This window comes from Hippoglossus hippoglossus, chromosome 20 (assembly GCF_009819705.1).
Source record: "Hippoglossus hippoglossus isolate fHipHip1 chromosome 20, fHipHip1.pri, whole genome shotgun sequence".
Lineage (NCBI taxonomy): Eukaryota > Metazoa > Chordata > Actinopteri > Pleuronectiformes > Pleuronectidae > Hippoglossus > Hippoglossus hippoglossus.
The window spans coordinates 12,116,531-12,128,821 of NC_047170.1; the positions used below are offsets into that span (position 1 = coordinate 12,116,531).

At 44.9% G+C, this 12,291-nt stretch overlaps 1 protein-coding gene and 1 long non-coding RNA gene across 2 annotated transcripts; both read right to left on the reverse strand.

The window, feature by feature from the left end:
- Positions 1-1,888: 1,888 nt before the first annotated feature.
- Positions 1,889-2,998, reverse strand: LOC117754050 (class E basic helix-loop-helix protein 22-like). The gene is given in 3 exon segments (XM_034572688.1): positions 1,889-2,049; positions 2,052-2,376; positions 2,378-2,998. Coding segments are annotated over 3 exon segments (804 nt in total). The 5' UTR covers positions 2,834-2,998; the 3' UTR covers positions 1,889-2,026.
- A 5,190-nt stretch (positions 2,999-8,188) lies between these two features.
- On the reverse strand, positions 8,189-11,302 carry LOC117754052. The gene is made up of 2 exons (XR_004612352.1): positions 11,037-11,302; positions 8,189-8,958 (listed from the first exon to the last, which is right to left on the reverse strand). It is a non-coding gene; the product is annotated as an uncharacterized LOC117754052 (long non-coding RNA).
- Between the last annotated feature and the right edge of the window lie 989 nt (positions 11,303-12,291).

Sequence of the window (12,291 nt, forward strand, 5' to 3'; positions counted from 1 at the left end):
TTTTAGTTTTTAGTCTGTCGTGTCTGCCTCAAGAGTAAAGTCAGTGTTTGGGTTCCAGGGATTTTCAGCACCATGGACAGAGAATTAAGAATCAGTTACTTACACCTCAGTAAAATATGATTTTGTAAAATAAATAGAACATTTAAATATCACTTATAGATTGTGTCTTTAACACGTTTTTTTTTTTTTTTTTTAATCCAGCCTGTGTTTGATTAGAAATACGGTGTCCCCACTGTTTGGCCCTGAGTGTTTCAAGTGCTCACATCTGAGGCAAAATGTCAAATTCCACCCTTCTCTAAGGATTGAGCTCCATGTGTCTGGTTTTATGTTAATATTCGAGATATTTTCACACTTGTGCTGTTTGGCCCTCGTCAGAATGTGGGGTGAGGACAGCAGAGAGGGGAGGACAAAGGGCGAGTCGATGGGATGAGTGCAGCTGATGGCTGCGTTGTGATTAAAGACGCCAAATTACGACAATGAGCAGTGTCGTAATTACATTCCTTAATCACATTCTGGGGCTCTAATTGCCCTAACGATGCGTTTCATTGTGTGAAGCCAGGTATTACAGTCGACACTTTTCATACACATTTGTTTTCGAATTAACGTTATTACGCAGCGTCGTGGCAACTGTTTTAATAATGATAATCAGGGTTTATTTATCTGCTTGTGTGTTTCTTATTAAAACATCCCCTTCCTGCCCTGAGGCACACGTTCGCCCACCTCGTCTGGCCTTCGCTCCTAACACTGGACGTGACTTAAAACTCAAGAAGGCAAAAGTTGTCGGTTTTGATGGAGCAGAAAATTATTGATCCATTCCCCCCCCCCCTCGATAGTTTACTGGAGACGTGGTGAAAGTACGAGACTGACAAATAACCGTGTGTACTCCACCCCCACGAACGACGAAGGTCTCATTTAAAAGCAATCACTAATTACAAATTGGATTATTCATAATTTATTGTTCTTAAATCACAATAAAATGTCAAATTCATCTTATAATGTTATATGATCACGTTGAAGGTAGAATGAAAGTTGTATTTTTCCACTTCCTCGACACTTCACAGATGAATCACCAGCAGTATCTCTGTTGTTCAAAATATTTTAATAAAGCTTTTCAACACTGAAATACATACAAATGGCCCCTCGTTGCTCATAGAATAACTTAGGTATCTACAATAATCCACATCTTGACCTGACAACGCGATTATAATCTGAAGACCTCGATCACATTGTGTGAAAAAACGGAAAAAAGACACATACAGCAACTGAAGTGAAACTACAATGTGCAACACAAGCAAAAAAAATAAAAATAAAACCGCATATAAATATCCAAATAAATAAATTACAAAAAGACAGCGAAACCACCGGATGAGCCTTGATTCAGGGTTTTCTAAAATTTGCTGAATTTTTATTATGTCACAAAAAAGAATTGTAATCATCGTGCGCAACTTTTAACAAGTGTCTGGATCAGCACATAATATCTGTTCAAACCGCTGAACTCGTCCTCTGTGTCATTTTAACGTTGCCTTGCTCAGGACATTCCACCGTGCGCAATAGAAAAGTTCATGAAAACAGGCCTTGCACCGGTGAAACAAAATGTCTCTGAGGCGAATCAAAACAAGCAGAAACCCGCAAAATGAAAGGAGGAAGCAGCAGAAAGTGAGGTTGGACTAACTCTCCAGGAAGGTGTCCATCTATTCAAGTGAAAAGGTCGCGAGTTGTCAGGTCGCCGAAATCTCCAAAAGGGTCCATAACAGAGCGACTCACACTCAACACCTGCAGCCACTCTCACAGGCCTGTACTTGTGTTCGGCCTTCACTGTCATTCATACCAGCACTTTAAGGATGATGTATATACACAATCAAGTATTGTTTGGACAAAAAAGCGTTTTGAATGCATTTAGTACATATTACAAAAGTATTCGTCGGCGTAACTTCTTTGTCTCTAAGCCTACTGACTTCAAGCAACCACTCTCAGAAGTGATCTCACAAGTGGTGTCTGCTCTCCACTGCGCTTCTCTGGGTCTCTGTTAAGGCTTGTCAGTGCACTGTTGCAGAGGCTGGAGTTGGCGTTGTTGAAAAGGGCACATTTGTCTGGGCATGTGGCCGCGGCCACTCCGCTGGGGAAGGGGTATCCGGGCGGCGGCTCGTACGCGCCCAAGCCGGGATTGGCGAGCGCAGTGGTGGCCGGTATCGAGGCGGCAGAGATGGCTTGGCCCTGGTTGAGATATGCAACCAGCCTCCGCATCTCCTCCAGCGCTTGCGCCTGCATGAGGATGTAGTTTTTGGCGAGCAGCAAAGTGGCAATTTTGGAGAGTTTGCGCACCGACGGGCTGTGCGCGTAGGGGATGACCCCCCTGAGCTCATCCAGTGCGTCGTTTCAGGTCGTGCATCCGTCGTCTTTCTCTGGCATTGATGTTTAGCCTCAGGGATTTCTGCTCTTTGGATTTCTTACCTCCTTCTGCTTTCCCCGCGGACACCGTCCGCCCGTCGGTCAGGAGGACCATTTCACACCTTTCGTCACTGTCATCGTCTTGGCTCTGCTCTCCGCCGCTGCTCTCCGCCGCCGAGGTCCTGTTGGCGCTCTCGCCGTACTTTAAGCACAAAGATCCGGTCGGCAGACCCAGTGGTCCCCCTCTAACTCCCGCGAGTCCTCCCGGCTGAATCGGGTCTGGATCGGTTTGGTCGAAGCAGCTCATCGGTGACTGGCGGTCTCTGGCTGGTAGTTCAATGCCGACCGACGACCTGAAAGGATCCATTTTTTTAGTGGACACGGCGCTCAGAGTTTTGTGGAAAATGTCCCCTGCGCCGCCGGGCAAGTTCATCCCCCTGTCCATAGCCTCGGTTCCGCGTTGTTGCGAGCTACGGTCCCTTCTGGAAACTCTTGACGCGTCTCCGCGACTTTCTTCCCGTGTGCGCACTGCACGAGTTGAGTTGTGCGTCAGTGGTGAAGTTGTGGGCTTGTCAGCTGAGGTGTGGAGACGAGAAGGAGACTCGTGTAATAAGTGCTGCTCCCTCCTGCCTCTCTCTCCCTCTCTCTTTCTCTCCCCCCCTCCTTCTCTCTCTCTCTCTCTCTCTCTCTCTCTCTCTCTCTCTCTCTCTCTCTGTCTGTGATTCACCTTCACCGAGTCTCCACGATCATCCTCGTTACGCACAAGACGCCTGAGTCTTTTTACATCATTATCTCAGGCGGGTTATTAAAAAGGATTCGCCTGTTGGGACAGAGACACCGTCTCCCCCTCTCACTCTCCACCCAATCAGGTTAACGTTTTAATTAATGGCATTTAAACGATGACAAACAATACCGCGTGCACTCCATCTCCCCCTGTGCGTGTGATTGTGTGTGTGATGGAGTCTCTTTATGACGGTGTTTTGAGGAAGCCCTCTGCTCATAAAAATCTCTGTTTGTGTGACATTCATTCCTGTGTCTTTCAATAGAAAAGTTACATATCAAGGTAACAGTTGTCTCTCGTTCGGAATTAGAAAACAAGAATTGTTCTAATCCTTTCAACTATTTGTTTGGTGCGTGTATGCATTTGTTTGTCAGTTCTCTTTTTGAATGTGACACAAAACCTTCACTTGGATTCAGAGAAAGACAATTGTTACATTATATTTGACAACCACAGCCATTGAATTCTCACATGTTTTTGTTTTACATCACATGTCCCAAAAACACACGTGAATTTCTATGTTTCACTATTGAACTCTGTATGTTTCCGTTTCAGGACCAGTTTTTTCATGACTGACAAATCCTGCAGCACTCCTACCGAGATTAACTTGTGCCCATACTGCCATCTACTGGATTGTCTAGTTTTGTACACCCATAATGGGAAATCAAATGTCATCAGGGTCAACAAACAAGCTCCATCCAGTTTTCTTTAACCCCATTAAGATGCTTAAAGGAGACAATTTATAAGGAGAAATCCAGTCTTTGAAAACAGATGTGTAACATCTTCTAACCTGATGATGAAATCTGGACTTGACACATTTAATTTTCAACAGAAAGCCTGTTTCAAACTGGTGACCTGAAGTGTGGATGATATTTGTATTTACCAGACATGACGGCTCAAATGAAAAGTTCAACATCCAGTGTTTTGAGAGCTTGACCCATGCTGAACTACAGTCGGGTTATTTCGTGGGTTGTAGTGCTGTCCATGGTGCTGACGGCTCCACGGTTTACCTGAGCTACTTTCAATTCCAGAGGAGTCGTACCTAAACTCCATAAGTATTTCTTAAGTTCAGGCTCATGCCTGAGCATCTCAACATACACTAATATGCTCTGTAACTACTTGCACTTCGCAAACCTATTCTCCTTCACTTCAGCAAATTCAGGATCTACACAAAAAAGCCAAGTTGTTTGTAGTCTCTAACTGCAATGAATTAAAGACAAAAATCTCCCTCCACTTCATCTGGAGTGAAGATTACCATAGCATGTGTGCTGCTTACATTAAAGCTTCAGTGGGTAGGATTTAGTGGCATCTAGAGGCGAAGTAGCAGATTACAACCAACTAAATAAAACTCCTCTCACTCCTCCCATTGTAAGTTTGTAGGTTAAACTACTGTGGTGTTTCTTCTGGTAATTTCAACATAAAATGCTTTATAGAGCCAGAGTCTTTTTTGGGCTACTGTAGAAACATGGCAGTGCAACATGGTTGCTCAATGGATGAGGGCCTTCTCCCCACAAATCTTTAACTTCAGGTTATACCCAACTGAAAACATCATTATGAATACCATATAATTTGTCTGCCAATAAATCTTCCTAAATCCAACACACTTTTTAAAAGGTACCATCAGCTGTGATTCCAATTCACCGCTGCCGAATGGAAACCACAATGAATGTGTTTTGATTCATTGAGATGGTGCCTCTCAGCTACATATTGTGTAGTTGGAAATGAGATTTGTCCCTTGTATCAGCCACTGACGTTTGACAAAGCTTTGTTTCAATCTGTAAAATTATTGAATCTAAAAAAAATAAAACGAATTTGTTTTTGGAAAGTTTAATCAAAAAACTAGAAAGTGATTCAAAATGACCGTGAAGAGACACAAAAGACAAAACGAATTCAAAGAAACGTGACTTGTGGCATCTGTCGACCAAATGGTGAAGGCCCTTACCACAAAAGCACAACGTACATTGTTTAACGCCTGTCTCCCTCTTGACTGTCAGATAGAGCTAAAAAAAAAGTTGAACTCAAAAGAGATCATAATATAAAATCAACCCAAAGAAGATCAAATCAAAAGGAAGCAAAGAAATGTGTGTTTTCAAGTGCAAGTGCTGCAATTCTTATTATCTTGTCGAGGCTTCATGTTCACACAATAATTTTTTGCAGCTACATCACAAACACTCAAAGTCTGACACTTTGTTCAACACATCCAAGGTCAATGTTTCATCCCTTCTGGAGCATATTTCAATTAGCTTATGTTCTGTCTCTGTGCTCAGGCTCCATGAGAGGCCATCAGGGGCAGCATACTTGAGGAATTATGTTCTAACGAGTGGCAGAGACAGTCACTTTATCCTAAGACAGCAAGAGAACACCTTCATGGCCAATCAGGTCGAGCTAATGAGACAAGATGGGCCGGGACTGTGGCGCCGCCATTACAGCCGCGGTCCGTCAGCACTTTGCTAGTGAAGAGACCGTGGAGGCAAAAGCGTGTGAGGAAAAAGAACAAGCATCAATTTAGTTTTTGATGAAAGAAGCTTAGACGTAGGAGCGAGACAGGACGCGCTTTAACCATGAATTAAATTTCCAAACACACAGTGGGGTTTACAGTTTACAGTATGTGACCTTAAAAGGTGTCAGACATACGCACACAGCCCAGCAAAATCATCAAAATCGATCAATCGAATAATCCAATTTTATTTATAGAGGCCATATTCACAAATCTCAATATATGCAATAGATGTTGCTTATAACAGAGCTTGTCCACAAAATGACAATATGTACAATCCATATTTAAAACCCAGGTCTTGGGTCTGATTTAGCTGCATGTACCTTCATCTTACCAGCCTCATAAGTGGTCACTGATTGTAACTTCCAAAATTGATGTAGCCCTACTGATGTAAAATACTTAAATTTGACAGTATTTAATGTAGCAGATGCATTTGAAATTTGAACTTGTATACACTTTCACTGACCTTCGTGCAGTTTGCTTTCTCCCACAAGGGGGCAGTGAGTGACTTCTAATGGGAGGCCCAGTTCACGCTGGAGGAGCTGAGGGCAAAGCAGGAGCATGATGAACATGCTTTATGGCAGCCTGGTGGATTTCATTTAACTTTGAGGATTTTGGTTATCAGCGGAAGCCAGACACTCAGCCTGTCGAGTCCTGATATGAAATTTCAATTTTGTCATGTTGTGCTCTACATGGAGACGCTCCAGTGTGCCATATTCATGACGTGGCAAGAGGGCTGATCTATTTATTCTGTAGGCGACTGAGCTGCTGCTTTTTATAGAGTCATGCTTCAACATTTAGGGTCAGGGGTTGAAATAATTTGATTGCTGTTGGTGGGTCATTGCCATTACTATTATCTATTGTCTTAAGTGTGCCACTGGATCATAGGCAGTGTAGAGTGACAAGTTTGAGCTGTATTTTTGCAGCCAAAATTATATTACTATTTTATATCAAATGTTCAATTTATGCATCTCTTGTTAACGCAATTATTTTGTCAGCTGAACTCTTGGATATTATCACCGTGCTGTTGTAGCATTGGTTGTTGTTTTCTGCTCAATGCCTATTTGAAGGATTTAGGGAAATAGACATTAATGAGTGGATGAAATGATTGGAAAACACACACACACACACACACACACACACACACACACACACACAAACACACAAACACAAACACACAGCATCAGCAGGCCCCTCTTCCATTCATCCATCACTCCTCCCTCCATTCTCGGTGATAATATGCACAGACTCGCGTCATTAATCTTGATCTGATTATTGTCTGCTGTCAAAATGTGCAAAATGGAACCCGTGTCTTTATTCATAGAGCTAGTGCACAACCCCCCCCCCCACGGAGTGTTAGATGACAGCAAGGACAAATCAAATTCATGTAATGTTTTTTTCACATATCTCAGAAGGTGAGAATTGTTGTTCTGAAGTCTTATCATAGTTTCTGTTGTTGTGTTTTAAACACTTAACTGGAGAAGGAACACTATCCACGGTCATGGCATGGTATTGAGTGCACTGCTCATGAAGGCCACTAGGTGACAGCCTAACACAGCAGGATGTGATTTTCCTCTCGACACAAATACCGTAAGACTCTCGCAGCCTCTGGACTCTATTCGTCAGTTTTGTCGAAAGATTTGTTGGCCGACATTTCCTGAACCTCTTTATATTGATTTAATTGTTCATTTTGAGCTCGCGTCTGTGCTGGAGTTCATCTGCCCACCTCCTCATTTACATTCCATACGTGGCCCCGCGCCTATGGAAATTAATATGCAGATCAAATAAATCATCATTTAATATCCCTGTCGTGCAGAACCCTTTTTAGATTATTGCAGGAGGGCGACGGTGGATGTGCTTCACTGCGAAACATGGCCGTTTTAACAAAAGTGTTGCTGGAACAAGAGATCTGCTCAACCCTCGAATCAAGTGACAATTATTTCAATTTTATCAGAGGGATAGTTTAGTTATTATTAAATGTTGTATATGTACTGAAACAATATCAATCAAGTGTAGATTACTTTACACTGTTAATCTGACTCCACCCTCTTTAATTCCTGCTAAGATTTTATTTAGACCTTACTGCTGGATGCAATGACTGCTTTTTCATATAGCCTCTAACATCCTCGCTTGTAGGTTATATATCTCTGTGTGTGTGTGTGTGTGTGTGTGTGTGTGTGTGTGTGTGTGTGTGTGTGCACCGTTTATATGTCGAGATTCCGGGGCTGCATTCCTGCACTCCAGTGAAATAGTCGAGCCATTCCTGCTTGTGCACAGGAAGACGAGTAAAACAAAAGGCTGATCGGTGGTGCGTAAATTTCAGCACCACAGAAGGTGGACAGCGCTCTCGGGCAGCCTGTGTGTGTGTGTGTGTGTGTGTGTGTGGTGTGTGTGTGTTGTGTGTGTGTGTGTGTGTGTGTGTGTGTGTGTGTGTGTGTGTGTGTGTGTGTGTGTGTGTGTGGAAAGAAGGGAACAGAAGGGAGCCATTACATGTATGTTCACATAAAAATCAGACCTTTCAAAAATCGTTGTGTATTTATTTTATTTTCTGAAAGGGGGTAGAGAAACAGTACAAGGGTTACACGTTACAGTCAAAACAGACAAAAGCTAAACCGTCACTGTGTTTTTAAAGAATATAATGTAGTGTGTGTAATGCGTGTGTTGGATCTGCAGACACGTGAGGAAAGAGGAATCATCTCTTGGCATTCACCGCGTGCCTTAATTGTAAGACATTAAATCAAGGTCCGCTGTGAACACGGAGAGACACAACCCGCTCGTCTGTGTGTGTCTGTGTGTGTCTGTGTGAGTCTGTGGTTGCATGTGTGTTCGTCCTCCAGCTGCATTGACTCGACTGTAAGAAAGAGACACATCGAAGCTTTCCCTATAACCTGTCATTATGAATATCATCACATTATCTTACAGCCTTCGAGGCCTTTATGTTGTGCGACTACAAACTGTATCGTCATGTCAAGTTGAGCCAAAAATGGAAATACAATAAAGAAATCCCAAACATCAGGCAGGGTCCAAAGAGATCAAATCCTCTCCCGGCTGTTGCAGGCTTACCTTATATTGTAAAAAAAAAAAAAAAAAAAGAAACTAAAAGAATATGCAATTGGAGAAAAAGAAGTTAAGTTATAGAAATTATTTTTAACGCAATGCCAGCGGGTTTAGTTTTGCGGGCGAAATGCTCAGACGTCCCAGGCCGTTACCGAAGATTAAAAAGGCTCCGTTTGTTCTGTTCCCTTCGTCCAAAACTGCAGAAAGCGTAAAAGTCCTCCGTTATCCAACAATGCACCTAAAAAAAGAAAACACAAAAATTCGTCATGAACTTCATATTGGATGACAGGTGACACAAACTCATATTCCACAGTGACCTGTTTAAAAAGCACTTGGCATCCTCCATGAAACTGAAAAAAAAGTCACCGTCCATGTCCAAAATATTGATTTCACTTAACCCACGCAGTTTTTTTTTCCTCCCAACACGCACACACACACACAAGCCTGCAGCCTGTACTTGCGGGTCACACGTTAAAACTGCCGCAAATGGGGGCACGCTGAAGAGCCTCGGTAACTGCGGGTGTCCTGAGCGCAGCGCGGTGTCCCATGTTGGGTGTATGTGCGTCCACATGACGCGAATGACCGGGACGCGGAGACGCACCGAGACGCACCGAGTCCAGCAGCGACACCGCCTTAATGGGGCTGATCTCTCTCCGTCAGGTCTTTTCCTCTGACTTTGGGATTAATGGTGCTCCAGCCAAACAAATGAGGCATCTGCCTTCAGCACAAGAGGATTGGGATAGGAGGAGGGGGGGGTTGGGGATTGGGGTTGGATGGGTGGGGGGATTGCTGACGTCACCGGGCAAACAGATGTTCCTCTATATTACCCAGCGTCCTCCTGGATCACTACCCTGTGCCCTTGAAACTAGGAGGGAAACTGAGGACTTCCCATTCCCGGATTATTAACGTTTATCGGCGAAACGTGTTAATAGATCTGCAGTTGACTGGTTACACTCTCTGCATCTCTCCATATATGTGTGTGTGTGCGGAGAGGAAATGCCAACAATGGCCCCGCAAATTGTGAAGCCCTAAATCTGGCATTTGCTGTGAGCGGTTATGCAACATTGCACTATCCCCCCCCCCCCAAAAAAAAACGAGCGAGAGAGAACAGACGTGCACGTACGCACTCACACCAAATACAGACTCACACTCGTGCACGGGCATGCGCACATGCACCCTCCCCTTGCACACGCTTAGACGCACATACAGGGGGATGGATGGATGGATGGCTGAGGGAGGGATGCTCTTGTCATCCTGAGCCTGCAGTTTGATGTCAGAGCACTTTGGTCCAGCACATCCTGTGTTTCTGTTCCGTGTGATGAGCTGCAACTAAAATTCACTCCTTAAAATAAGAGTAAGGGTGAATGACATTCAGTGAAGTGGTGCACCATGTTCTTTTCGTCATGGTTATATAAGTGTGAAGGGGAAGTGCAGTAGCCAGTGTGTTTAATTTAGGTTAAATTACATAAATGCAGTGTTGCGAGGGGGTGACACAGATCTGAGATTATAATTCTAACCCAGACTATAGAGAACCACTTGCACTGCATATCTACAAATGCAATCTGAATTCAAATGATGTCAGTGCAGTCACAGTCGTGTACCTGCTCTCCAGTGTGCGCCTGACACCAGACCTGGCACCAGCTCTGCATCTGACAGCACATTGTGTGTTGGAGCCATCCCTGTGTAAAGAGTGGAAACGAAGAGGCGCAGGCTGCAGATATGGTAATCGCACGCTCGCTATAGAACCGAGAGGAGAGGGATGCAGAAACAAAGGGAATCGCCATTTTAGACGGAAACGTCCCCATCCCACGAAAACCGGGCGACTCTCGCGTCGGTCGTGCGTGGTTTTAGGAGCTCGATCGCGGCTCGTCCGCAGCACATCACGGTGTCTCGGGTCCCGTCGGTGTGGGCTATCATGACCACCGACAGTAACACGACCCCCATTGTCCTTTAGCGCCGCGCAACGAACAAACGAGGAGGCTCGGAAAACGCAGCATTGTCCTCGTTATGCGTCTTATTCATGCAAAACGTCGAAACACTACGGGTTTGCCTGTGCCTTCTTATCGCCCTTTGTTACCAGCTCCGTGCGTAAAGTGGCGTTATTCCCTAAAGCCCGCAATAACAATGGCAAGTGCAGCGTGAAGCGTCCAGGACCGTTATCCATCTACAGATAAAGAGCCGATCGCTGCTCTCATTTCTCCTGTGAGCTGCTGAAATGCGCATTTAACCATCAGACGAAGGCGAAGGTGAAACAATTCACGAATCTACATCTGATCATAAAGGATCGAACATAAAGCAAACGCAGACATTACTCACCAGGATCTGCTCCACGCCATATGGTGGTGCACCGCGCTCTGCTCGTATGTATCCGTGCTCTGCAGGGTTTTTTTTTAATTCTCTCTCTCTCTCTCTCACTTCACCTGTGTAATCTTATACTTCACTGCAGCTCTGTACATCTGACCGGAGACGGTCGCTTGTATTCCCGGTTCCGTCCTCGGTGGAGCGGCGGACGAGCAAAGACTCCGTTTGGCGACAAGCTGATGCTGCCAATGAGAGCGACGCCGGAGCCTCTGCAAAGCATGGCTGCGCTTTCTCGCCTTTTTTTTCAAAAGAGGGCAGGTCGTTCTGTGCATTACAATGAGTAAAACCCCTCTCTCTCTCTCTCTCTCTCTCTCTCTCTCTCTCTCTCTCTCTCTCTCTCTCCCCCCCCCCCCCCCCCCTCTCCCTCTCCTCGCATGCACACGCCTGCACACACGCATTAATACATACAAATGCGCGCTCGCTCACACGGATGCAAATGGAACCCTCCAGTGTTTTTATTTTATTTTATGAGTTTTTATATTTCTTTATTTTCGTGCATGTAGTGTCGCTGATGAACTGGCTTTCTGTGCGCAGTGAAACACCAACAGTGCAGTCGGCCCGTTGTACTTTATATGTGCAGCCATAACGAGCCTGCTGTATAATTTATTGCAGCTCTACATTAGGAATATGTGCAGTCGGATCGTCGCCGCAATTAATCATGTTTAATGCCGTTTGTCTTGAGAGGTTCATTAGTGCGTTGCAGTAGCTGATAACCACTCGGTCTCCGTAGATTGTGTGAGTCCAGTTGTGTTGTGGATGCACGTGTTTTTGTTTCGATTAAAGGTCTAAAATTGCTAATACTAAAACGCACAATATTTGGCTGTTCAGGGCCCAAACAAGGAAAAAGGAAACACGTTATTGTTTTCTTCTCACATTCGCACCCATTTGTGCAGCTTGAGGTTTTTTTGTCCTACAAAAGCACAGAGGCTGTGTAGTTAAAGGGAACCATTGGTGGAGCATTCAGCACTGAGGTAGTAATTGATTGAAGCAAGTGGCAAGTCCTGCGCCTGTGTCCCCCCCCCCACCCCCCCCCCCCCCCCCCCCCCCCCCCCCCCCCCCCCCCCCCCTCCTGCACTTCCTGCAGTGACTGACTCCCAGGCAAAGATGTCTAAACCGGGCCCCATGGATGATGTCATTGGAGTAACCCGCTAACCCCTGCAGCCAAGGCGGAACGCACCGGCCTGCTAATGCCTACTTATACCTCCAACCT